Source organism: Hypomesus nipponensis, chromosome 26 (genome assembly GCF_054491055.1).
Source record: "Hypomesus nipponensis isolate SF chromosome 26, ASM5449105v1, whole genome shotgun sequence".
Lineage (NCBI taxonomy): Eukaryota > Metazoa > Chordata > Actinopteri > Osmeriformes > Osmeridae > Hypomesus > Hypomesus nipponensis.
The window spans coordinates 7625001-7649569 of NC_140386.1; the positions used below are offsets into that span (position 1 = coordinate 7625001).

Here is a 24569-nt window from a genome sequence, read left to right on the forward strand (position 1 = left end):
CTCCCTCCCCCTCCCCCTCCCTCTCCCTCTCCCTCTCCCTCTCCCTCCCCCTCCCCCTCCCCCTCCCCCTCCCCCTCCCCCTCCCCCTCCCCCTCCACCTCTCCCTCTCCCTCTCCCTCTCCCTCCCCAGCTCCCTCACTTCATCAACAGCTCTCTGCCGGACCATGAGAGGACCACGGCCCAGCAGATCGACAGCTACTTCCGCCAGGAGCTCATCTACAAGCGCAACGAGCGCATGGCGCGCCGCGTCGCTGCCCTGCTGCAGCGCAACCCCACACAGAGCTTCTTCTTTGCGTTCGGAGCAGGTGATTGGAGGAGGAGGAGGAGTGGAGGAAGAGAGGATGGGAGAGGCTACGGGCAGGGGAGAGGAAGAGGGGCGGGTTTTGCACAGAATGAGCGGAATGAGGTAGAAGAGAGAGGGTGAGAGAGGATGACAGGGGGATGAGAGAGGGGGGGATGAAAGGAAGATGGGAAGGAAACAGTAGACGCCCTTTCTTCATGGTCCTTTCAGACGTGGTCATTGTGGTTCTGGTAGAGAGAGAAAGATGAAGGCAGGAGGCTGTGTTCAGAAGGAGAACATGACCTCTGACCTCAGAGCTCCCTGGACACTACTAAAGACTAATGGAGCACAGTGCTACAGTTACCGTTACATCTGCACAGAGAATGTGCGCGTGTGGTTGTGTGCCTGTGTGTGTGTGTGTGTGTGTGCCTGTTTGTGTTTGAGCATGTGTTTTCACATGCCCGAGGTCTGGTAACTATTGGAGTCTATTATTGTCCTGCATGAGAGAGGGCAAACTGTTCATTGTAAACACCCATTAACATGCATGGACAACATCTCCCCCCAGACACAAACCGGGATCTTTCAGTTAACACACAGACACACACACAGAAAGTGCCAAATGCCAATTATGAGTTCCCTCCCCAATCCAGAAATGAAGAAACCAAGACTTGTTTGTTTCAATTAGCATTCCTAGCTAATGCTGCTAATGTTTCCTGAATGCTGCAGCAGGTCCTGAGGGAGTGAAAATGTGTGTGTGTGTGTTTGAGTAGTGTGTGTGTGTGGTGTGGGAGTGTGTGTGGTGTGTTTGTGTGTGTTGTGAGTGCAGGATGTGTGTCTATGGTGTGCGTGGTGTATGTGCGCGTGTGCAGACGGGTGTTGACGGCATGAGCACATGCAGCAAGATGAATGCTGAGGCTCTGACAGAGAGACAGAGAGGGAGAGAGGGAGAGTGCGGTATGGAAGTGTTGGCTCTGTGCTAACCTTTGACTGGCTGGCTGAGGAGTGCAAGGGAGAGTGTCGGGTCACTGGGAGGTCACCTGTCTGTGCGTCTGTGTAGCCTCGCCTTACGGGCTTTTCCGGACTGTTCCGGGCTGTTCCAGGCCGACTTGAACAGGCCAGTGTTGGAGGACTGGAGGCAAGTGTGAGGTGATGAGAAGCATAGCAGTATTAACCAGGGGTCAGGGTCAGAGCTGAGAGGAGAGGAGGAGAGGAGAGAGGGCAGAGGAGAGGAGGAGAGGAGAGAGGGCAGAGGAGAGGAGGAGGAGAGAAGAGAGGGCAGAGGAGAGGAGGAGGAGAGGAGAGAGGGCAGAGGAGAGGAGAGGAGGAGGAGAGGAAAGGGGAGAGGGCAGAGGAGAGGAGGAGGAGGAGGAGGAGAGAGGGCAGAGGAGAGGTGGAGAGGAGGAGAGGAAAGAGGGCAGAGGAGAGGAGGAGAGGAGAGGGCAGAGGAGAGGTGGAGAGGAGGAAAGGAAAGAGGGCAGAGGAGAGGAGGAGGAGAGGGCAGAGGAAAAGCAGTCTGGGGACTGTCTCAGGATCAGCGCTGTGCTGGATAACATGGTTCAGTCTGTCGGCTCATCAGATACATCCCAGCTTTCATCTCTAATCAGAGCCATTTTCCCCCGGCACCTTCTGGTAATCGTTTTGTCTTCGTACGCATGTGGCTCTGTTGTGGTTCTGGGTCTCTATCTCCTGGGAAGGTCTGGTAAAGGGCTGTTTTGTCCCCGAGGGAGGTTGGGGGTTCTGGCCTGGCACTGGGTCCTCCCTCCAGGCTTCAGACGAGAGCTCTGAGAGAGGCGGTGTTCATCACAGGTCCTTGACTCCATATGGTCGATAACTATTAACGGCCACGGCTGCATTTTCTCTGGACCTCTTTTCTACTACAGGAACCATGTCGAAATGACAGAAAGAAAACAAAAATGGACTCCGGAGGGGGCCTGTTGCCCAGGTTAAGGCGTTCTAGAGTTACCTGGTCGTTCCATGAGTTTTTCCGGGGGTAATTAAACTATACGATGTGTGTATAAAGTGGTTTGGGCAGGCCATCCATCTCTGCTTCCCCCAAGTCCGCTTCACGCACACACACACACAAGCATGCACGGAAACACATACACATTCATCCACACGCACGTACACTTATATAAGCATGCACACACACGTGCACACACACTCACTCATGCAAGAACACACATGCATACAGTTCACACACGAATATATACACACACAGTAACTGGGTCCTATTTTCATTTTCATGCGCAGTACAGGTTGTTTATGTAAATACAGCAAGAAAAGATTGTGAAAAAAAAGGTTTTCCCACAGATGGTCAGAAACTCTTCTCTACTGCCCCCTGTTGGTCTTTACGAGTTAAGACAGTAAAGAAAAGGTGGATTGTAATGGGGTTTTATGCTTTCCCATTAAACACACATCCCTTATATTCCTAGTCTCAGATTACAACAACTCAACTCTGTAAAACAACTCTGAAAAAAAAAACACGCCACTCTGATCCAGACTTTAACCTTCGGTGATGTCTGCATCTATTCCACCCCCCCCCCCCCCCCCCCCCCCAAACCCTGCCACCTCTGTAGCTTCAGTTCTCCAGACGGCATGTGACTGTGCCGGCTGGAACCCTGAGCTTTACGCAGCCAAGCTGGCAGCGTCACAGCGCTACAGTGGAGCCTCACAGCATACCGCACTGGTGATCTGGCCAGATGAACATCTCCTCAGTTTTTTTCTATTATTTCCATGGACACACAGTGACAGACCAGCAGATGCTAGCTGGTGGGCGGAACGCACACTATCACAGGCGCTTTGTCCTTTGATTACCCGACACACACACACACGCACGTACACAGTCATTAGCGGGGTGACGCGGAGGAGGTGGGCGGTGCGAGGGGGAGGAGGGCGGTGCGAGGGGGAGGAGCGCGGCGTTTCAGCAGGTTTTCATTTGCTCGTCTCTTCATTGCTCCGTTCCCCTTATTGAAAACATCCCCAGGAATTTCCTGTAAGAGCCACAGTCCCACAACCGCTTCACAGATACACAGTGTGAGAGAAAGTTTGTTTGTGCGCGCGTGTTGTGAGGATGTGTGAGGTTGTGTGGGTGAGGTTGTGTGAGGTTGTGTGAGGTTGTGTGGGTGAGGTTGTGTGAGGATGTGTGAGGTTGTGTGGGTGAGGTTGTGTGAGGATGTGTGAGGTTGTGTGGGTGAGGTTTTGTGAGGATGTGTGAGGTTGTGTGGGTGAGGTTGTGTGAGGATGTGTGAGGTTGTGTGGGTGCGTTGGCGCGAGGTTGTGTTTGTTGCATAACCGGGAGATGTAGATCAGGGAGGACGCTGGCTGTAGAAAAACACCTTTTTATTGGTATTTCTGTGAGAGTGACTTTGTACAGCTGGTGTGCGTGTGTGTGTCCAACGTGTGTGTGCGGGTGAGTGTGTGTGTGTGTGCTGTTTATAATAGGCTATTGTACAGGCAGAGTGTGCACATGTGTTTTGCAGTTGTATGTGGTGTTGTGGTAGGGTATGAATGCTCATTGAAAGAGAGCCAGGAGATAAATATCCAAACGTTGTCCCTACATTGCCAAAACTGTCTCTTTCCTTGTCTGCCTCTCTCTTCCCCTGTCTGCCTCTCTCTTCTCCTGTCTGCCTCTCTCTTCCCCTGCCTGCCTCTCTCTTCCCCTGCCTGCCTCTCTCTTCCCGTCTGCCTGCCTCTCTCTTTCCCTGTCTGCCTCTCTCTTCTCCTGTCTGCCTCTCTTCCCCTGCCTGCCTCTCTCTCTCTTCCCCTGTCTGCCTCTCTCTTCCCCTGCCTGCCTCTCTCTTCTCCTGTCTGCCTCTCTCTTCCCCTGCCTGCCTCTCTCTTCCCCTGTCTGCCTCTCTCTTCCCCTGTCTGCCTCTCTCTTCTCCTGTCTGCCTCTCTTCCCCTGCCTGCCTCTCTCTTCCCCTGTCTGCCTCTCTCTTCCCCTGCCTGCCTCTCTCTTCCCCTGCCTGCCTCTCTCTTCTCCTGTCTGCCTCTCTCTTCCCCTGCCTGCCTCTCTCTTCCCGTCTGCCTCTCTCTTCCCCTGTCTGCCTCTCTCTTCCCCTGTCTGCCTCTCTCTTCCCCTGTCTGCCTCTCTCTTCCCCTGTCTGCCTCTCTCTTCCCCTGTCTGCCTCTTTCTTCCCCTGCCTGCCTCTCTCTTCCCCTGCCTGCCTCTCTCTTCCCCTGCCTGCCTCTCTCTTCCCCTGCCTGCCTCTCTCTTCCCATCTCTCATCTGCCTCACACTGACGCCATCTCTGACTGTCTGTTCTTTCTCATCCTTTCTTTCCCCCCTCCCTCCCTTTGTCCTCCAGTAGGAAGATTTAAGTGAGGGAGAGAAAGCGAGAGAGACAGAGAAAGAGACATCGACAGAGCGCGCGCGAGAGAGAGCGCGAGTGGGGGGCAGAGTGAGGTGGTTGGTGTTTTTGCTCCTGTCAGCTGTGTGTGTTATTCCTGCTGGTGTGTGTCTGTGTCTGTGTTTGCTGTGTGTGTGTGTGTGGCAGTGTGCGTGTCACTTTATGAGTGTGTATGATAGCCTAAACAATAGTTCTCCTGTCCTGTTATAGTACCCTTTTGGGAGGGCTGACGTGTTCCTCTCACCACCCCCCCCCCCCCCCCCTCCTACTGCGTGAGACTGACGATGCACAGACCTCATCTCCCATGTCGCCAGACCGGGGCCATAGTGAGGGGGGGGGGGGGCGCCCAGGGATCTTTATTTAGGCTCACACACACTGTCTCTCACACACTCTCTCCCTCTCTCTCTCTCTCTCACACACACACACACACACTCATACTATCTCTCTTTCACACGCACTCTCACACATTCTATCTTCACTCACACACACACACATACTTTTTCACGCAAATACACACTGTCACACACTCTCTTTCTGATTCTGGATCTGACACAGTCTCTCCCTCTTTCACATACACACGCACACACTCTCTCCCACACACGCAAGGTCTGTCTGAAATGAGCTTCCCACTGTCTAAATTAAAGCGGTGCAATATTAAAACCTCATCTTATCATCCGCAGTCTAATCCGTCTCACCCTCTATCTGCTGCCCGTTTAGAATTAACTTAGCATGTTGGATAAGTGTTAGCCTTGCTTGTTAGCACAGACTGTAGAGTTAGCTTAGCATGTTGGATTAGTGTTAGCCTTGCTTGTTAGCACAGACTGTAGAGTTAGCTTAGCACCTAGGGTTAGCGTAGACATGTTGGTTAGCACGGCCTGTTGAGTTAGCCTAGCATATAGCCCTGAGAGTTCTCCCAGCCTGTGTTGTGGATTCTGAGCTCTAATTAGATCTGTACAGCTCATTAGCCTTCTCTGAGATTACACGCTTCATTAGACGCTAAATCAACACATTGCAGTTCACTCAACGCTAATGTCCTGAACACCACATTTTACCAACAGATGCACAGCACACCCTCTGCTCTATTACACTATTCATGTGTTTGTCAAACGCACACACACGTGCCAGCGCAACAGTCTGTCACGCAACACACACAGTCCCATTGCTTCGACTTCAACTGACAAATAAATAACGTTTAGAATGACAGCATCTCTGACTATAAAAGCTCAAATGTGCCTTCTGATTTAAGAGGTGGGAGGAGGTAGGAAGGCATGGGGAAGGAAAGAGGGAGGGAGGGAGGGAGGGAGGGAGGGAGGGAGGGAGGGAGGGAGGGAGGGAGGGAGGGAGGGAGGGAGGGAGGGAGGGAGGGAGGGAGGGAGGGAGGGAGGGGAAATGAAATGATGGAGGAGGAATGAGATGAGAAAGAGCAGGAGAGCTACAGTATGTGGATGACATGGCTTCCATCATTTTTGTGTGTGCTACATTGCTGTTGCAGCGTGTATACGTTTGTTTACACGTGTGTGTGTGTGTGTGTACATGTCTGAGTATGCGTGTAAGAAAGAGGCCTTTCTCCACAAGTCTTCCAGCCGCCCCCTCCCTTTCCTCCCCCACTCCTCCCCCTCCTTCCTTTTTCTCCTCCTCTACGCTTTCCTCCACCTCTCCCCCTCCCACCTCTCCCACCGGGTAAAGACCTGTCAGGTACAAAAATAAACTCTGGGGGTTCTTTCCGCTAAACGTTTTAACCCCACCTCGAGATCAAGCCCTGCTAGTCCCTCCCGCACCCTCCCTTATCCTCTCTCTCCCAGACCCTCGCCCCTTATCCTCTCTCTCCCAGATCCCCCCCCCCCCCCCACGTGACTGCTGTAAACTGACAGCAGGTTTCTGGAACTCTCCGTCTGCAGATCTTAAAGCCAGTAGGGAAACACTTCCAGCGTTCCTACGGAAACAGGGCCGACCCGTTCCAGAGAGCGCTTGTCCCCGGCGCGGGCCATTTGGTTCTGACCTGCGGGCCCCCGGTCCCATCTGGCCCCCACCCCAGTCGCAGGCAGCGCCCCCCCCCCCCCCGGGGTTAAGCACTGCCGGGGAAGCCGACCGTAACGGCGTGACCGCGACCGTTCCCGTTCACCTCTCTTAACACCTCCGTGTGGTGTGGAGGCTCCTGGCTGCGTACATGGGGAGTGAAATCATCCTAGAGGGAGGAGGAGGGAGGGAGGGAGGAAGAGGAGGAGGAGGAGGGGGGGGAAGAGGAGGGGGAGGAGAGGAGAGGAGGAGGAGGAGGGGGAGGAGGGGGAAGAGGAGGAGAAGGGCGGGGGATGAGGGAGGAGGAGGGAGGAGGAGGGAGAGAAAGAGGACAAGGAGGAGGAAAAAGAAGGGGAAGACTCCTGATTCTCATTAATCCCACTCCTAAAACAGAGTCTGGGAGGACTACGGGGTGGAATTTCCTGGTCTCTCTTTCAGATTTACACGTCAAGTGAGATCTGCACTGTTCGAGGCGGCGGTTCGGCTATTTCAGATGCGAGGCAGGTAGTATTTCTCTGCCCCTGGCCTGTTCTGGGAGGCTGGGGTGTGATTTATGGAAGCGCTGGCACAGTAAAGAGCCTGAGAGCGCACCAGCTGCTGGGTGTAGGGGCGCTGGACTTCCTGAAGCCTGGTGACATTAGTCATTCGAACTTGTGCAAGTGGTGCTAGTCCTCAGGACCGTTGTGTAATGAGCCCACCAGGAAGATGGACTTTCTTCCTCCCCCTCCCTCCCTCCCTCCCTCCCTCCCTCCCTCCCTCCCTCCCTCCCTCCCTCCCTCCCTCCCTCCCTCCCTCCCTCCCTCCCTCCCTCCCTCCCTCCCTCCCTCCCTCCCTCCCTCCCTCCCTCCCTCCCTCCCTCCCTCTCTCTCTCTCTCTCTCTCTCTCTCTCTCTCTCTCTCTCTCTCTCTCTCTCTCTCTCTCTCTCTCTCTCTCTCTCTCTCTCTCTCTCTCTCTCTCTCTCTCTCTCTCTCTCTCTCTCTCTCTCTCTCTCTCTCTCTCTCTCTCTCTCTCTCTCTCTCTCTCTCTCTCTCTCTCTCTCTCTCTCTCTCTCTCTCTCTCTCTCTCTCTCTCTCTCTCTCTCTCTCAACATTTCCAGTTTGAGGGAGGAGTTCATCTCATCTCGTTTCCATTCCATCCTCCAGCCCCCTTGTCTCTCTTCCCCGGCTCCCTTTCATCTTTTGTCGTTCTCCTCGATCGCCCGGCAGCAGCAGCTTGTGTTTGTTAGGAGCATAGCAACAGCGCCCAGCATGCAGCCTGTGTGTAGTGTATGAGTCACCCTCCTCCCTCCCCCTCCTCCCTCCCCCCTCACCCTCTCCCCCGGCCGCCTCCCCCCTCAGGTGTCCACCAGCCCTCATCTCTCCCCCGCACCAGCTCTCCTCTTCCTCCCCTGTTCTCTTTTCTTAGGGAGGGGCGCAGAGGGGGGTGAGGGGTGTAGGTAGGGGTGTCGAGAGGGGTGAGGGGCACAGGGAGGGGTGTGGGGAGGTGTGTGTAACGAGGTGCTGAATGGACGTACAGGCTCAGAGTCTGGGTGGGAGCGAGCGACATGCTGCAACACTGAACCTCTCTCTCTCTCACACACACACACACACACACACAGCATGGAGAGAGAGACACATGAATAAGGACAGAGACAGACAGAAAGGGGAGAGAGAGAAAGATAAATAGACAGAGAGAAGCGGAGGATGGAGGGCGGAGGTCTGGGGTTAGGGAGGGTGAGCAGGCTGAGTGATGAAGACAGGGAGGCAGAGGAACACCCTGCTAGAGACCCTGCGGTCCAGCCTGGAGCTGCAGGCCTGGAGAGAGACTGGGGAGAGAGAGAGACTGGAGAGAGGAGCAGGAGAGAGAGAGAGAGAGAGAGAGAGAGAGAGAGAGAGAGAGAGAGAGAGACTGGAGAGAGGAGCAGGAAAGGACAGACACAGGAGAGGAGAGAGACAGAAGACAGAGACTGGAGAGAGAAGCAGGAGAGAGAGAGAGAGAGAGAGAGAGAGAGAGAGAGAGAGAGAGAGAGAGAGAGAGAGAGAGAGAGAGAGAGAGAGAGAGAGAGAGAGAGAGAGAGAGAGAGAGCTGGAGAGGAGAGAGGCTGGAGAGAGAGAGACAAGAGAGAGGAGCAAGAGTGAGACACAGGAGAGGAGAGAGACAGGAGAGAGAGACTGGAGAGGAGAGAGACAGGAGAGAGTAGCAGGAGAGTGAGAGAGACTGGAGAGAGACGAGAGAGAGGAACAAGAGCGAGAGACAGGAGAGGAGAGAGACAGGAGAGAGATAGGAGAGAGAGGGGAGAGGAGAGCAGAAAAGGAGAGAAACAGGAGAGAGAGACTGGAGAGAAGAGAGACAGAAGAGGATAGAGACAGGAGAGAGAGACAGGAGAGGACAGAGACAGGAAAGGAGCAGGAGAGAGGAGCAGGAGAGAGCAGTAGTACACCGATGGGCAGAGTAGAGAGCCTGGTGTGTTGGTGTTGGCCTCTATGCAGGTCCTGATATACAGCCTCTATGGAGGCCTTGATACACAGCCTCTATGCAGACCCTGCTACACAGCCTCTATGGAGGCCCTGCTACACAGCCTCTATGGAGGCCCTGCTACACAGCCTCTATGGAGGCCCTGCTACACAGCCTCTATGCAGACCCTGCTACACAGCCTCTATGGAGGCCCTGATACACAGCCTCTATGGAGGCTCTGATACACAGCCTCCATGGAGGCTCTGATACACAGCCTCTATGCAGGTCCTGCCACACAACGTCTTAGCACCACCAATGTTAACTCTGACCTTCTGCTCAACGTGGCCACCACACACACACACACACGGCAGCAAGGGAGCACAGGGGATGCGCGGTGGTGGTGTGTGTGTGTATACTGTGTGTGTGTGTGTATGCCGTGTATGTGTGTATGCTGTGTGTGTGTTTGCCGCACTAGTTTGTGTACGCATGTGTCTGTGTTTCCTGGTTTGGGTAGGTGTGTCCATACAGTGCTGGTATGGGAAGCTCAGCAAACACATGAAAAAAGATCTAAGGAGAAGTAAGATCTGGTAGCAGGTGTGTTCCTGTGGTCCAGTGGTTGTCTGGTAGCTATGGAGGGTAACATCAACACACACACACACACACACACACACACACACACTAGCTAAACAGCTTCCTCTGCTGGTCTGTGGTGACCAACTGTCTCTGTGAGGCCTGTGTTCAGACTGTTTATGTATGTCAGCCAGCAGCGAGAAAATAAACACAGCCGATCAAACAGACAGCTTGACCTCGCACACGGAATGCTGAGGGGTTTCTTATTCCCCTCCATCACTGACCATAAAAAGAGTTCATAACTGAAGTTAATGAAGTATCTGCTTGACATAGAGGACAGGGGAGAGGGAAGAGGGGGGAGGGGAGAGGGGACAGGAGAGGCGAGGAGGAAGGTAGGGAAGGGGAGAGGAGAGGAGGATATGAGGGTAGGAGGGTAGGGGAGGTGGTAGGAGGGGAGTGTAGGAGCTACAATCTGCCCTTCTGATCTGTGCGACACTCAGTGGTAGCCTCACCTTACTCTCCAGCCAATCGCATCGCAGCCTTTGAACTCTGCGGCCAAGAAAGTGTAGCCCTGTGTCGTCCCCCCTCCTCAGGAATGATCTGAAAAATCATAATAATAAAATAGACAGAGAGAGGACCTTGAAGATTGTCAGCATGCAGTTAATAAGGTAGGGAGTGCTGCGGGTCAGGGAGGGGTGTGTGTGGGGGGCGGGGGGGGGGGGTCAGCATTACGGCTTATTGCTGTGTTGAGTGACACACAGGATTATCTGTTGGTAGGAATAAATAAAAAAAAAGCTTTCATCAGTGTGGGGATGGGGCCTGCCTGTTTGATGTTGGAGTGAAGGAATCACTGGCGGGCCTGGGGGGGGGGGGCGTAGAGTGCCATCTGTATGGGGTCATTACACAGGAACAAGTGCACCCGAAAGATCAAGGACAAGCGTGTGTCAGAATGCCCCCCCCCCCTCCCCCCGTTATCTCAAGGCCTGCTCTGCCTCTGACCCAGAGCTCTCAGCCCACTCAGCCCTCTTTACCCCCCCCCCCCTTACCCCCGACTCCAAAGCTCATGTCCCGTTTCCTGTTTCCTGTTAGGTCACTTCCTGGGGAACCACAGCGTGCTTGACATCCTGAGACAGGAGGGCTACAAGGTGGTGCACACGCCCTCCCATCCCCAGCAACCAATCACAGAGTGAGTACCGAGCCAGAGCCACGCCTCCTGTTGCACCCGTCAGGGTTGGCATGGACATCAAGACGGGTGGTTAAAGAAAAAAAAGAAGAAAAACAACGGTTTCAAAACGCCATGATCTGACAGTGTCTCTCTTTCATCATCATTTACAAAAAACAGAAACATTCCCCCCCCCCCTGCTGAGGAGGTAAATGTGGGGCATATGGTCCAAGTTGCGCACTGCCACACATAAACCTCAGCTATGTAGGAATCCTTTGATAGCCCCCCCCAGCCCCCCAGCCCCCCTCACCACCCTCACCAGCTGCCAGAGGTGAGTGGGCATCACTCCCAGCAGCCCTTGGCATGGCCCCCTCACACAGCCTCACCCATCTGTCTCCCCTGGAGAGGGGTGCTCTGGGCTCCTCACGCGAACCTCGATCGCCCCGTTATAAACTCCCACCCCCAACCTGCGGCCCCCGAGGATGAGGAGGGCCGGTGGGGTTGGTGATCCAGAGGCCGTGCACGGTCGGGTTCATTAAAACTGCAGCGGCGCCGGTTCCAACACCCGCCAGAACAAGGGGGCAAAACTGGGAAAAAAAAGTCGGAGCGAGCTCTACTCCCCCACTTCCCCATCTGCAGATTACATCTGTAGCTTTCCCTCCTGGCTCCCGAGGCGAACCGCGGGCCTCTGCGGTTCCTCTGCGGTTCCCCTGTAAAAAGCTGACAAGTGGACTGACTGATTGCGGTCGGGGAGAACCTGAACCGACACGGAACGTTCCGGGGGCCCCCTCTGATCCGAGGCGACACATCCAGAGGGGGGGGGGGTGAACATGATGCGGTGTGTATTAGCGCGCGGCGGTAAAAACCTCAAACCTGGCCCATCTCAACCAACCAGGATTCTCTCTGTTCAGAAGGGGAGGAGGGGGGGGGATCACGCGCGCATCACCGCAAAAGCCGGTCTCTTTCTCTCTTGTGGCTGTGCCGGAGTTAGACCAAAGGCTAGCGTCCTAACCAACAACACAAGCACCCCAGCCGGAGGGGAACACAAAGAAAGAGTGCGTGTGCCCTGGGGGACCCGTTAAGAGGGAACACCTCCAGGGGTGTTTACGGACGGGGAGGCTCTCTGGTGAGCACGCAGATATGGAGGGAGGGAGGGAGGGAGGGAGGGAGAGAGGGGGGAGGGGGGGAGGGAGGGATGGGGGGGGGGAGGGAGGGATGGATGGATGGAGGGGGGGAGGGAGGGATGGAGGGGGGGAGGGGGGGAGGGAGGGATGGAGGGGGGGAGGGGGGAGGGAGGGAGGAAGAAAAGCAGAATGGAGGAGAGTAGAAGTGTCTGTAGTGGAGGTATGAGGGAGAGGATTCAGGGTGGTCTGGGCAGATGGCCTTGACGCTCTGCCACCACGCCTCCCTTCTGGCTTGTGGCTGACTTTAGCACTCCGTAAAGACTTTACAAGAACAGAGGTCTTCATGTCCCTGTTTGAAGTCGAAAGAGCTCTAGATCCCAAGGAGAGCTGCGTGATGGTTACTAGCCGAACCTTTATATACCGTGAAGCAGACACGAAAGACACGCACACTGCGAACAGCCCTATGAAACGTCTCCACATAGCTTCGGGTCTAAGTTTGTTTGGTTCGTCTCCAGGGGCGTGCCTGAGAGGGCGAAGCCCACGGTGAACCCCGGCGATGAGAGCCTGGAGGCGGGCACGGCGTTCTCTCCCTCTGGCTGGGTGACCAGCCCCGCGGAGCTGGAGGACCAGGGGGAGGAGGAGCCACACATGCTGCTGCCCGACAGCCTGAGCCAGCTGGAAGAGTTTGGTCGAAACAAGCGTCCCCGGAAGGCTCACCGAGGCCCCGGGCGACCACGCCTCTTCAGCGACCTGTGGGTCCGCATCGGAGACAGGTGAGAGGTCTCACTCTTTCTCGTTGAACGAAAAAGGCAAAGACTAAATCGTTTTGTATAGTGACGAGGACAAATAAATATATTTTTTTACTGACCACCATAACTTAAATAATAATAAAAAAAACGAATTCGGTTTTCTAATGCACAGTGTTGACCTGTTACAGAACTGCAGAATTACTGGGGCTGCTCTACTTCAAACAATATGAACTCACTACTGGTCGAAACCTTGCTCTACCACCTTTAACTCTCTGTAAAAAAGAAAAAAAAAGAAAAACCATAGATTTAATCTTTAACCTTCTGTCCTCCTGTGTAGCTCCTCCCCTCAGCCCAGCGTGAGAATCATAAACGGCTACGTGACGGTGGACCCCCCCCTCACCCACCAGGAGCAGCGGAGGAGGACCGCCCTCTACCCCCCAGCTCAGCCCTCCACCCCTGCCTCCACCACAGCCCTGCCCAGCTCCGCCACCCTCAGCCCCAGCCTCAGCCCCTGCTCCAGCCTCGCCCTCGCCTGCCTGCTGCTGTCCTGGCTCCTCTCACAACAACTGTTCACCTCCTGACCACAGGGCGGCACTCTCCACCCACACACAAGCAGCGCAGGTGGCTCGGGGAAACGCTCGCACACCACCAGCACACGAGGACGGGAGAGGCGGGGCCGGGTGACTCGGGGGGACACACACACACACACACACGCCCGTGACCTCTGACCTCTCAGGCTGGGCTTTCTCGGCTCAGAGTGTCCGACAAGGCGGAACATTCTGTCTGTGAAGATGTCGTGTCTCTTAAAACTCAATAAAAGATGCCTGGAAGTCCACCTGACAAAGAGCGATATGGTAGAATAACAAGTGTAGCACAGTGTCTGTAACAGCAAGAGGGCTCTGGTGCCTCATGATGAATAATACAGATATTAAGGATGAGAATAGACTTACTAATGACTTTAACAGATATAACTCTGCAATGAACTCTATGTAATAAAGGTCCCCGATGTTTTAACAACCTAGGAGGATGAGTACGCTGTTGCCGATTTTGTAAATTGTGCATTTTGTTCATAAAAGAATATTGTATATTTATTATTTCTCAAAGAGTATATTTTCTTGCTTTTGATGATTGTTGAAAAATAAACCTTTTTGAAAACGATATCAAAGAACCGCACCTTTATTGACAACGTCTACGTAGCCTACACCTTCAGTTTGATTTTAGAACACACTGATTCATGAAAATCTGATAGGAAATCTAATCCAAGTCCAGAAGGTTGACGTTAGAGAGAAACCCTTGTGTTTCCAGAATATGGTAAGTAAAATATGTATCGTATGTGGAGCATGTTGCCGGTCAGTGGTAAACCCATATGAGGCAGCCAGAGGCCTCAGATGTGCTGAATAGACAAGCAAACATGATGTTATAGACCGTTAAACGGTCTGCGATGTCGCATTTCCCAGTGAAAAAATCTTATTGGATGTTGCTAATGATTCCCAGTGACAAAACCCAAACCAAATTTTTTGGGGGAAAACATCCATTTTAAAATGGAATGAGCAAATAGACTAGCCTCTGAAGGCAACTCCCTGACCCAAAAGATATGTGTACATGCATTGACCGCTGCCGACTAAGAAGAACTGGTAGTAGATTATTCCAGTCTGCCTCCTAGTGTTCATAATGGGCAGAGCTTGAATTACAGTTTTTTCTCAATTGCTAAAATACTAAAAACCCATTGGCTGAACAAAGTTCTCAGTTGCCTGAACTCATGTAGCTAATTGTGCCTGTTTGTTGTCAATACCTTAAACTATTTCACGTGGTTAAACACAATTTGCAGATCTCACTTTGAATTTTCAGCAAAACTCTAAACACAGTCTCATTTTTAAAACACATTCTGCCCTCTAATGCACATGTCATCCATACTGGTAAACACAAATGGCAACAATCAAATACAAATAGAGAAAACATGTCAGTGACTAACCCCAACCACTCAAAATTGATTTCACTTGATCCAAATGATGTGAAACAACCGATATAAGCAAGTCCAGAGAGCAAACAAGTTGTTGAAAGTTGAAAAATATTGCTTGTGATGTCGACAAAGTGCTCTGGCCTGACCCAGCCCAAAGACAAGAGGGAGCACATTGATCACATGTTTACTCCTTTGATTTTTGTCCCTTTTACTGTAGTATTGTATACTGTAGTACAGTGCATTGTAGGCTGCATACTGTACAATGAACAAATTGTATGGCCCTGAACATAGCTTTCCATTTGTTACAGTAACAGTAATGACTGCTCAATAGATTTCGACTAGTTGCAGGTTCATATCAACAAAGAACAAGAGTGAGTAGTGAGATGCAGGGTACAGTACTGTATAGGGGTACAAGGAGGAGAAAGAGCAAAAAAATTGCTATAAGAGCAAAGCAGAGTAGTAATTTCTGATCAATTTTGATTTACTATGATAGAACATGTCTTTGTTCATCAAAAGACAATGACGGATAAATATGAAATTTGTTTTGAGATTACGTAAAAATTAGAACTATATGTTTTGAACAATGTGTTTTCAATTTTTTGGTGTATGATTTACTGACTGCTTGATAGTGTATATAATTTTGATTATGATTTGAGAGCAGTGTTTGATTTTGAGCACAGGTAAATCTGTTTTGAGGCAAAAGTTTCATTTTGCCAGAAGATTCAGAGGTTTTTGTAAATAGTGCTTGAAGTTGAGGTTTTGTGTTTACAGTTTTGAGAAAGTGGGTGGCAAGAAATGTTTTAGCAATTGTGAAAAACTATAAATGGGTTGACAATTATTAAGTGAAGTTAGCTTTTGAAAACCCCTACGGTAAACTATGTATATATTTATTGCACAACACAGTCACTGAAAGGCGTGCTTTGCATAGATGCACGACGCAAGAGACGAATACGAAAACACCGCTCAAAGACGTGCCCCCGTTCATTACAACTGTTTAGGGATTGCGACCTCAATACAGACAATGTTTAAGAATGTACCGCCAGATGGCGCACGAGTGATGCAAATAGTCGTCGCCACGCAAACCAGGATTCAGAAGAAAAAAAAGTGAGACATTTTGTTTAAAATTCACAAAGGGTCCAGACCGAGACTCAAAATATGATGCATCTGAATTGTTTTATATTTAGCTAGATATTCTTGTCATACGTGATCATATTTGAGGAGAAGTGTTACTTTTCTACAAAACCATTTTATACTGATGACAAAAATCTTTTTTGAAATGTAGTTTAATATTCCACGAAATTTTAACCAAACCTAAATTTGGTTATTAGACAATAAAGACCTATCTGTTTTTAAAATTATTGTAAGACGATGGATTCAGGCGGACTAGCACAATGTTGGCGACATCTGAGGATAGTCTTTTGACGAAAGGCCTGCATTTGATCAGTACAAAGAGATGTAACAGTTTGAATTTCAGAAGATCCGCGTTCACATTTACGAGCCAACACCATTCTTCTGAATTACCATTTACCTATAAATAAAATACTAATTATGTTTGGACAAAATGAAGGTAATAATCAGAATTAACCTTTGTTATATATAGACTTTTAGACTTCATGCTGTAAAGTATCATAATTATGTGTGAGTTTTATTATAGACACTTTATTCACATAGTTAAATACCTTATATTGTTATATGAATATGATTATATATTATACATTGTACTACAAAATATAGTGAATTTAAGTGACAAACTACCCTAAGGTATTCTGGTTACAACCCATCTCTTTCCTAGTTAATAGAGAGACTAATGGTTGTCAAATAGCATCAATACAAATCAGAAGATAAAAATAATAATTGTGTGTTCATTTCAACTTGCTTCGTTCCGGCCTGGCCACAACTGAATTTCCCTTTGCATGGTGGAAGGGAACAAGTTTTAAAAAATAAACAGCTATTTCGGCCTCTAAGCCAAGACAGGACAATGTTTGCCTTTGCTAAAATACCATTTTCCCTGGGCTTTGGGGTGTTGTTTGAGGGAGTGGGGGTCCTGACAGGGTTCACAGAGAACTGACCCTCACACTGGCCACCACAGAGCGCCAGCTGCATATAAATAAAAGATTACAGCGGGAAATCAATTTCTGTGTAAACTCATTAGAAATGCCCCCTTCGTCTTAAACGATGCCTGTTCTATTCTCCCCTTTCCTCTGTCTCCCCAGCGCTCCCCTCCCTCTCCCTTTCTCCTCCCTCCCCTCTCTCACTTCCCTCCGTCCTTCCTTCCCCCGATGCCCTCCCCCGGAGGTAATTACTTGCACAAGTCGTTTTTTGCCCTTTGATTTGCACTGTTTCACAAATGAAGGTTAAGTTTGTTTAACCGCCGTGGATTTGCCAGTCATGTTAAAGCATATAATGTGGCAGGTCTTTGCCTTCTCCACCCCCCCCCCTCAGCCCCTGGCCTATCCCCCCCCCCCCAGGAGCCCTCTGCCTCTGGGATGGAGGGGCTAGGAGAAGGGGAAGGGGTACTCCAAGGTTAAGGCTTGCCAGAGCTGAGGTGTGCTGCAGTGGATCACACCGCCGTACCCACCCGGTGACTCGACCGGAATGAAGATGAGGAAGTCATTAAAAATCACCTCTGGTAAAAGGATTAGAAACTACAGAGGCCGTGTTTGCCTAGTGCGGGGGGGCGGGGGGTGGGCGGGTGGGGGGGGGGCCCTCCAGCGACTCTCAGGGCCTTGCCGAAAGAAGCCAGTCGCTGGAGGAAGACGATAAGACGTTTGTTATCTTCACCAAGGTCTCCCATCAAGACCCCCCCAACACACACACACACACAGTAGGTGCAAGGCCAAACTGATCCGTGCGCGCCTGCTGTGGGTCAGGGGCGTGTCGGCGACCTGAGAGACGAGGGGCCGACGAGAAGAGCCGACAGCCCGTGTTGCGTCATGCCCCACGTTGCAGGGGTGTCGTCCCGGATCGATTCTCCCCGCAGAGAGCATCTCACAGCAGCCCAGGGGAGCATCGATCGCTGCCATTGCCAGCCTCTCGCTGCATCCCAAGGGCTTTAGACGCTATTCAAACTACAGCTTTGTCATTGCCCTAACATGTATCACTACACAGGGCATTGACAAAATATGAATCGTAATTACACAGTGGATTATGATTTCCACAGAAGCCGTATACAGCGTGCGCGCTTTCATTCATCGAGGTACAAATGAGCCATCTAGACTCGCTAAAGTGCTGCTTGCGTGTGTTATCCGAACATCCTGACGGCATATTGCAAAGGATTGTCGGGTAGCATGGATCCAAACGAAATGTTCATTTTGAGTTGCACCTCCACTAAACTCTGAGCTGGTCAATGTTCCACCAAGTCAACCAAGCTGTCTAGCCACCAGCAATAAAGATTTGGCAAAAACAAAGCAGACATGCCCTTAAAAGAGAGAGAGATAGGCAGCTTTTAACGGCGGATCGTGTTTTGATAAAGGGCGCTGGGCCACTCCTGGTCAGAAGATCTCCCCCCCCCCACCCTAAGAAGGGCTCCCTGTTGAGGTGGGTTGTTTGTTTGTCTTCTGGTTCTTGGCTGTTTGGTTCCCAGCTGTCGGTTGAGGACGGGTTCAGGGGTCATGCCCACACTGAGGAAAGGTAGGCCTGACAACTGATCAAAGGAAGGCTGATGGCGGTTAATGTGAAGATCATAGGGAGTCTGCGTTGTTTTAGAATTTCCCCAGTCCGTCGCGTTAGGATGCGTTAGATCTCAAAGGATAGTCGAGTTTTTTGGCTCAAGGGACGGAGCTATGCTTCGGCACTGTGTCACTGACATGATTGTTTTGCGGCATGAGTTGAGAGTGTGAGGAGAGGAAGGCAGGGAGGGAGAGAGGGAGAGAGGCAGAGAGGGAGAGATGGAGAGAAGGAGAGAGGCAGAGATGGAGAGAGGCAGAGATGGAGAGAGGGAGAGATGGAGAGATGGAGAGAGGCAGAGATGGAGAGATGGATAGAGGGAGAGATGGAGAGAGGGAGAGATGGAGAGACGGCGGGAGGGAGGGAGAGAGGGGAGGGAGGGAACCATGAAGGGAAAGCGAAGGAGAGCAAGCCACCATGGGCGACAGTGAGAGGAGGTGAGAGTGTTGTGTTTCACAGTTTTTTTGCAGTGATGCACTGTTTTATTATGCTGGACAAGGGGCACTTCACATACGGAATGGGTTCTCTTTGATATCGACAGCAGCTTGAGGGAGAGAGTGCACTCAAAAACAGCCTCAGGCGAAATGTATTCTTAAAAAAAAAGAAAAGAAGAAGAAGAAAAAAAAAAAGATTGTTGCGCACTTCCCTAGCAACTATGGCAGCACATGCGAAGAACCTAATGCTTTGATGCTGCAACTGTGACACTCTACGCCGTAATGAAATATGCTAATTACATTCACATGAAAGCCGTTTCATTCAGATGAAAAACGGGATAAAAACAAATATGACTTTATCCAAAGATACCCTCTGTGATTAATTCTCCTTTTCATAAACATATTTTATTCTGTTCCTGGACCACAAAGCCGTTTCACTGTCAGTTGACCCAGACAGTTCTAAAAGGTAAAAACCACACTGATTAAGCTTGATTATACCTCATCAACGGTAACCATAGAACCATATCATCTTAGAACCATAGAACCAAGGAACCTTAAACATAAAAACACAGAATCTTAGAACCACAGAAACATGGAACCACTGAATCTTAGAACTATAGAAACAAAGAACCACAGAACAGAGACCAGACCCCGTCAATTCTCCTCAAACAGCTTTGTGCTTCTGCTGTAAATATGATTGACAGTTCATAATGCCCCCCCACTCCATCACCCACCCCCCACCCCCCCTCACCTGGCCCTGGACATTTGGCAGCTCTACTGCCATCTAATGCCAAGTTCCCTGTCCCCTGTTGATAAATCTGTCACTTCACATATGAGGACAAGCAGACAGAAGTGATTCAGTTATGAGATAATGCCAGACCATGTGGTGATGGAGAGGTGTGGTGGGGGAGGGGGGGGGAGGAGGGGGAGGGAGGGGGGGGGTGAAAGAGAATTCATGGGTAGAGGGGGCTCTGTGTGTTTGACCACCGCTGTTTGTTCTACTCGGACAGCCGAGCCTTCCTCCCTCACACACACACACACACCCTTAACCTTCCTGGCCTCCGCCCTCCTGGGACTGAGCTAGAGGTCAGGGAGAAGGTGGAGGTCAAATGGTCTTGGACCAGTCCTGCTCAAACACTGTTAATAGGTTAATAGGACAGTCTGTGTGTGTGTGTGACAGACAGACAGACAGACAGACAGACAGACAGACAGACAGAGAGAGAGAGAGAGAGAGAGAGAGAGAGAGAGAGAGAGAGAGAGAGAGAGAGAGAGAGAGAGAGAGAGAGAGAGAGAGAGAGAGAGAGAGAGAGAGAGAGAGAGAGAGAGAGAGAGAGAGAGAGAGAGAGAGAGAGAGAGAGAGAGAGAGAGAGAGAGAGAGAGAGAGAGAGAGAGAGAGAGAGAGAGAGAGAGAGAGAGAGAGAGAGAGAGAGAGAGAGAGAGAGAGAGAGAGAGAGAGAGAGAGAGAGAGAGAGAGAGAGAGAGAGAGAGAGAGATAAGGGGGGGGTGGAGCGTGTGTGTGGGTATGGTTAAGGAAGCCTGACCAGCTAACTGGGGCTAAATGTCCAGTGAACAAACACACACAGATGCGCAGATCTGTCGCTCAAACACACACACGCAATCTCTCTCACACATGTGCGCATGCACGCACACACCCTTAAGGTCAGAGCACAGGGTGAGAATGTTAAATGCCCATTGTACGAACATCAAATATTTTCCGACCCAACACCATTGACACCTGCCTGTAGGCTAAAATAGAAGGTGGAGGGGTAGCGAGACAGACAGTACATAGTTAAGAGGAATATAGTAGAGCTGATGCAAGGACAGACAGGCAGAAAGACAGGCAGAAAGACAGGCAGACAGACAGACAGACAGACAGACAGACAGACAGACAGGCAGACAGACAGGCAGGCAGGCAGGCAGAGGCGCCAGCGACCATGGCACCGCCAGTGAGGGCCAGACAGATGGGTGAGCGGTGTATCTGGGAGCAGGGCAGATAGGAGAGATGGGTCAAGCCCTCGCTCTCTATCACGCCAGCCTCTTTTATCACCCTCACTCCAGGTGTCTCCAGGTAACTCCAAGGCCAGTCAGCTCTTAAAAACACAACAGTCAAGGTAACAGGTAATTGCAAAGCAGTACTCGTAAAAAGGGCTGTTTGCCCAGTGCTGAACACCGCTCTCTCTCTCTCTCCCTCTCTCCCTCTCTCCCTCTTTCCCTCTCTCTCTCTCTCTCTCTCTCCTCCCTCTCTCTCCCTCTCGTGACAGAGCTGGAGGGTCTGGTACCGCCCAGGGGACAAGAGGACGTAGCCTAGCATGACGTCTCCTCTCCCTCTTCTCCTCTACACACGGTTCTCACACTCCACCCCCTTCCTCCTTTCCAACTTTATCGTTCGCCTGTGTAACCCCCCCCCCCCCCCTTCCTCTTGTCTGCATATAACCCTGGTCGCTACTCCCCCCTCAACTCCACCCACCCCCAAAACACACACACACCCTTTCAATGTTTGATTCCTGGTGATAAGAGAGGTAGATGGGGCTGTGATAATGCTTGGGTTAACGTGGTCAAAGGCCGATGTGCGGGGAAGGGTCAACGGGCCAGCTACAATACCTGACCAGAACCAGAACCAAGTCCAGGTTTAGGCCAAGGACAAGACCAAGGGCCCAGAACCAAGCTCGGCTCTACGAGACACACACACACACACACACATATATATACATTGCTTTCAAGTTCAAACACAAGTTAATCACCTTGGTTACTATCACTATCATCCGACAATCTTTTTATCTGCAGTGTCAATCTGCTGTGTGTATGTATCTACTGTAACCCCTACTTACCCTATGAAACACAGATAAGCTTACAACATCATGGAGCGCACACACACACGCACACACACACGCACAGTGCAGACACACACAGACGCACACAATTCACTGTTTACTGCCGGACACAGACAACTCCATTTCCTCACCTTCAACAATCACTTGTTTGTTTCCGTCTGTAAACAAACAACAACAACACAAGCGCAATAGCGGCCATTGACACCGATAACTCAACTCTCTCTCTCGCAGACACTCCAGCTCTCTCTCTCTCTCTCTCTGTCCGTCTTTCTCTCTCCCCCTCTTCCTCTCTGCCTCGCCCTCTCACTCTCCTTCTCTCCCTTCCTCTTCCCTCTCTTTCGCTCCCTCCTCTTTCTGGTCTCTCTTCGGGTCAAGTCTGATTTTGCTCCTCTGCGCTCGACATTATAAATTCATTGTGCGCCGCTTGTGGTGGCGTGGCTGATTGAAGTGATGGGCTTATTCCTCCGGCTTTCTCTCAGATGGAGGGTGCTATAGCAAATAGCCCAATGGGCCTGTTTAGATAACACTGACCTCTCCCCAACAGCAGCCCGGGCCTGAGAGAGGGGATTTATGGGATTCAGCCGTCATTTAAGTGGAAGGGCCAAAAAGAAAAAGAGGCAAATTGATCAATTCAGAAATGGAGAGCAGAGAGAGAGAGAAAGATTGATAGAAAGGAGAAAGTGGGAAAGTGAGAGAGAAGGAGAGAGAGAGAGGGAGAAAAGGGGAGGGAGAGAGGTGAGAGAGAGAGAGAGAGAAAGAGAGAGAGAGAGAGAGAGGAAAAGAGAAAGAGAGAGAGATCTCCGCCATGATTTGGAGCGTATTGTAACTCCCACCTGCCTCTCCATGACACAAAAGTGTGCCGTCGTCATCAAGCTGAACGGCAGGAGGAGACGAGAGGCGTTTAGCCCGGGCTGATCTGCATTCTGCGCATGGGGTTACCCGGGAAACATACAGTAGGGGGGGGGGGGGGGGGCGCATTCACACTGCCTTGGAAATGGATATTCACGGCTTTGTTCAGGAGGATCATGATAGTATTTGTAAAAAAAAAAAGAAAAAAAAAGAGTCCCGCTTAATTGCGACTCCCTCCCTCATTCTCGGCCTGGCTCTCGTCCGGCCCAGGAGGAAATCCCGGGCGGACCGACTGTCACGTAGACCAGAGGCTCTGACCCGGGCGATGGCGATCCCGGACCGCGAACCCTGAGGATCTGACGGCAGGACTGAGACATGAAGAAGATGTCATCAGGTCAAACCTCCCAGAAGCCTTGTGCTACTCAGGGATAGACAAGTGTGAGAGTGTGTGTGTGTGTGTGTGAGAATGAGAGAGAGAGAAGGAGACAGTGTGTGAGTGTGTGTGTGTGTGTGTGTGTGTGTGTGTGTGTGTGTGTGTGAGAAAGAAAGAAAGAGAGAGAGAGTGTGTGTGAGTGTGTGTGTTCCCTCATCTACGTGGCCTTGCGCTTAAGTGCTCACTTTATGGGCCAACTCAGGACGCGCACACCCTCCCTTTAATGTGCATTTGAAAATAATGGTCTTTGGCGTTACGCAACTCCTCGCGCACATAGAGCCTGTTTAAAAGTTATGGGGGACGATATTATGACTCATCTCTGAAAGCAGGGGGCTGTAAACCAGCGCTGTAACTCTGTCATGTGACAAGATGTTTTACAATCACACCTTTAAAAGCTGTTAGTGGCCCAGGTTGGGTGGGGCGGGTTGAGCCCAGGTCTGGACCACAGCTCTGCAGACACAGGCCACTCACTGTGCTGGGAGTGGAGTTGCTCTAAGATAATGTTGTTCTTTAATTAAAACATGCCTCTTGATGGATCCGACGATAGGGAGGAGAGTGGGTGCTGTGGTACTGCACTGTAGCAGGTACTGATTTTGGCACTGGCACAAAACAAGAAGCACAAAACCGTGCGTGTGTGTGTGTGTGTGTGCACGTATGTGTGCGTGTGTGTGTTCCATATCAAAAGGCAGTGTGTGAATTACATATTTACCCACCTAAATAAGCGAGGGAATGATATGGATATGGAGAGAGTGCAACAGGTGGATGTTCTCAGTCTTGATGCAGAACCGGTGAGCTGTAAGGGAGTTTCTGAAGGCCCTCATCAGCATGGATCGATGTGCTTCATGTTGCAGGGTTCTGTGTTTTCATCTGGGCTCTGACGGACCTTTGGGAGTTCAAGGTCCGGTTTCAAAACAGAACGCAAAAGAGAACGGGCTTGTCTTAATAACAGGGAATGCTATGTGTGAACATACATTGTTGGGGAGTTTTCAGTTCAACAAAGACATTGATATAGTCACGCCACTACGCTATGGGTCTATCGATATTTTATGATAATGTATTGTGAAAGTGTTGATGCAATTAGTAAGTGTTGTGAAATGTAGCCTATTCTTATATTTATGTGAATAACGTCCTTGATATACGTGAGGAGGTTGCCTATCTCATATGGGCTGCATTTGTCAGAGCCTTAGCGATCAAGCAGGTAATTTCCTAAACAATTAACACTGCACTTCGTTCTTCAGTCACTAGGAGGAGATATCAAGTTTGCTGTCATTAGTTGAACTAAAGTAGTCAAAATGCTACTAGGCTTACATCTGACAGCTCAAAGCGATATACTCTGTAACGTCGACAAAAAATGGATGTATTATAGACGTATCTGCCTTATATATGACGGTCAAGGTTTCCTTTTAAAAACAAAAAAACTATTTGTATTGACTAATTAGAATATTTTTTATATTAAAAAGTGTTATTGATAGTAAGTGCAAATATAAAGACATTAATTTAGCCTATGCCTGACTACATATATCTAAAAAACATACAAAAAGCAAAGAACCATCCACTCAATCCACGCAACACTATCTAACAATGCGTATAATTATAACTGCCAGTTTAAGTGTAACATTTAAACAAAGACACTGGTGAACCAGTTGAAACAATCCACGTAGAACAAATCTTATAATATGATTTGTGTCCATTTATGAGTAGAGCAGGGAAAAG

At 50.6% G+C, this 24569-nt stretch overlaps 1 protein-coding gene and 1 long non-coding RNA gene across 2 annotated transcripts in view; one reads left to right on the forward strand and one right to left on the reverse strand.

The window, feature by feature from the left end:
- Nucleotides 1-13737, forward strand: part of trabd2b (TraB domain containing 2B) — a 49343-nt gene extending 35606 nt beyond the window's left edge. The window contains exons 4-7 of the mRNA XM_084692886.1: nt 131-305; nt 10738-10834; nt 12450-12707; nt 13021-13737. Of these exons, the coding sequence (XP_084549012.1) occupies nt 131-305; nt 10738-10834; nt 12450-12707; nt 13021-13264 (774 nt within the window). The 3' untranslated portion in view covers nt 13265-13737. The remainder of the gene's footprint in view (nt 1-130; nt 306-10737; nt 10835-12449; nt 12708-13020) is intronic.
- Nucleotides 1-24569, reverse strand: part of LOC146221269 (uncharacterized) — a 67361-nt gene that overhangs the window by 30213 nt on the left and 12579 nt on the right. The window lies entirely within an intron of this gene.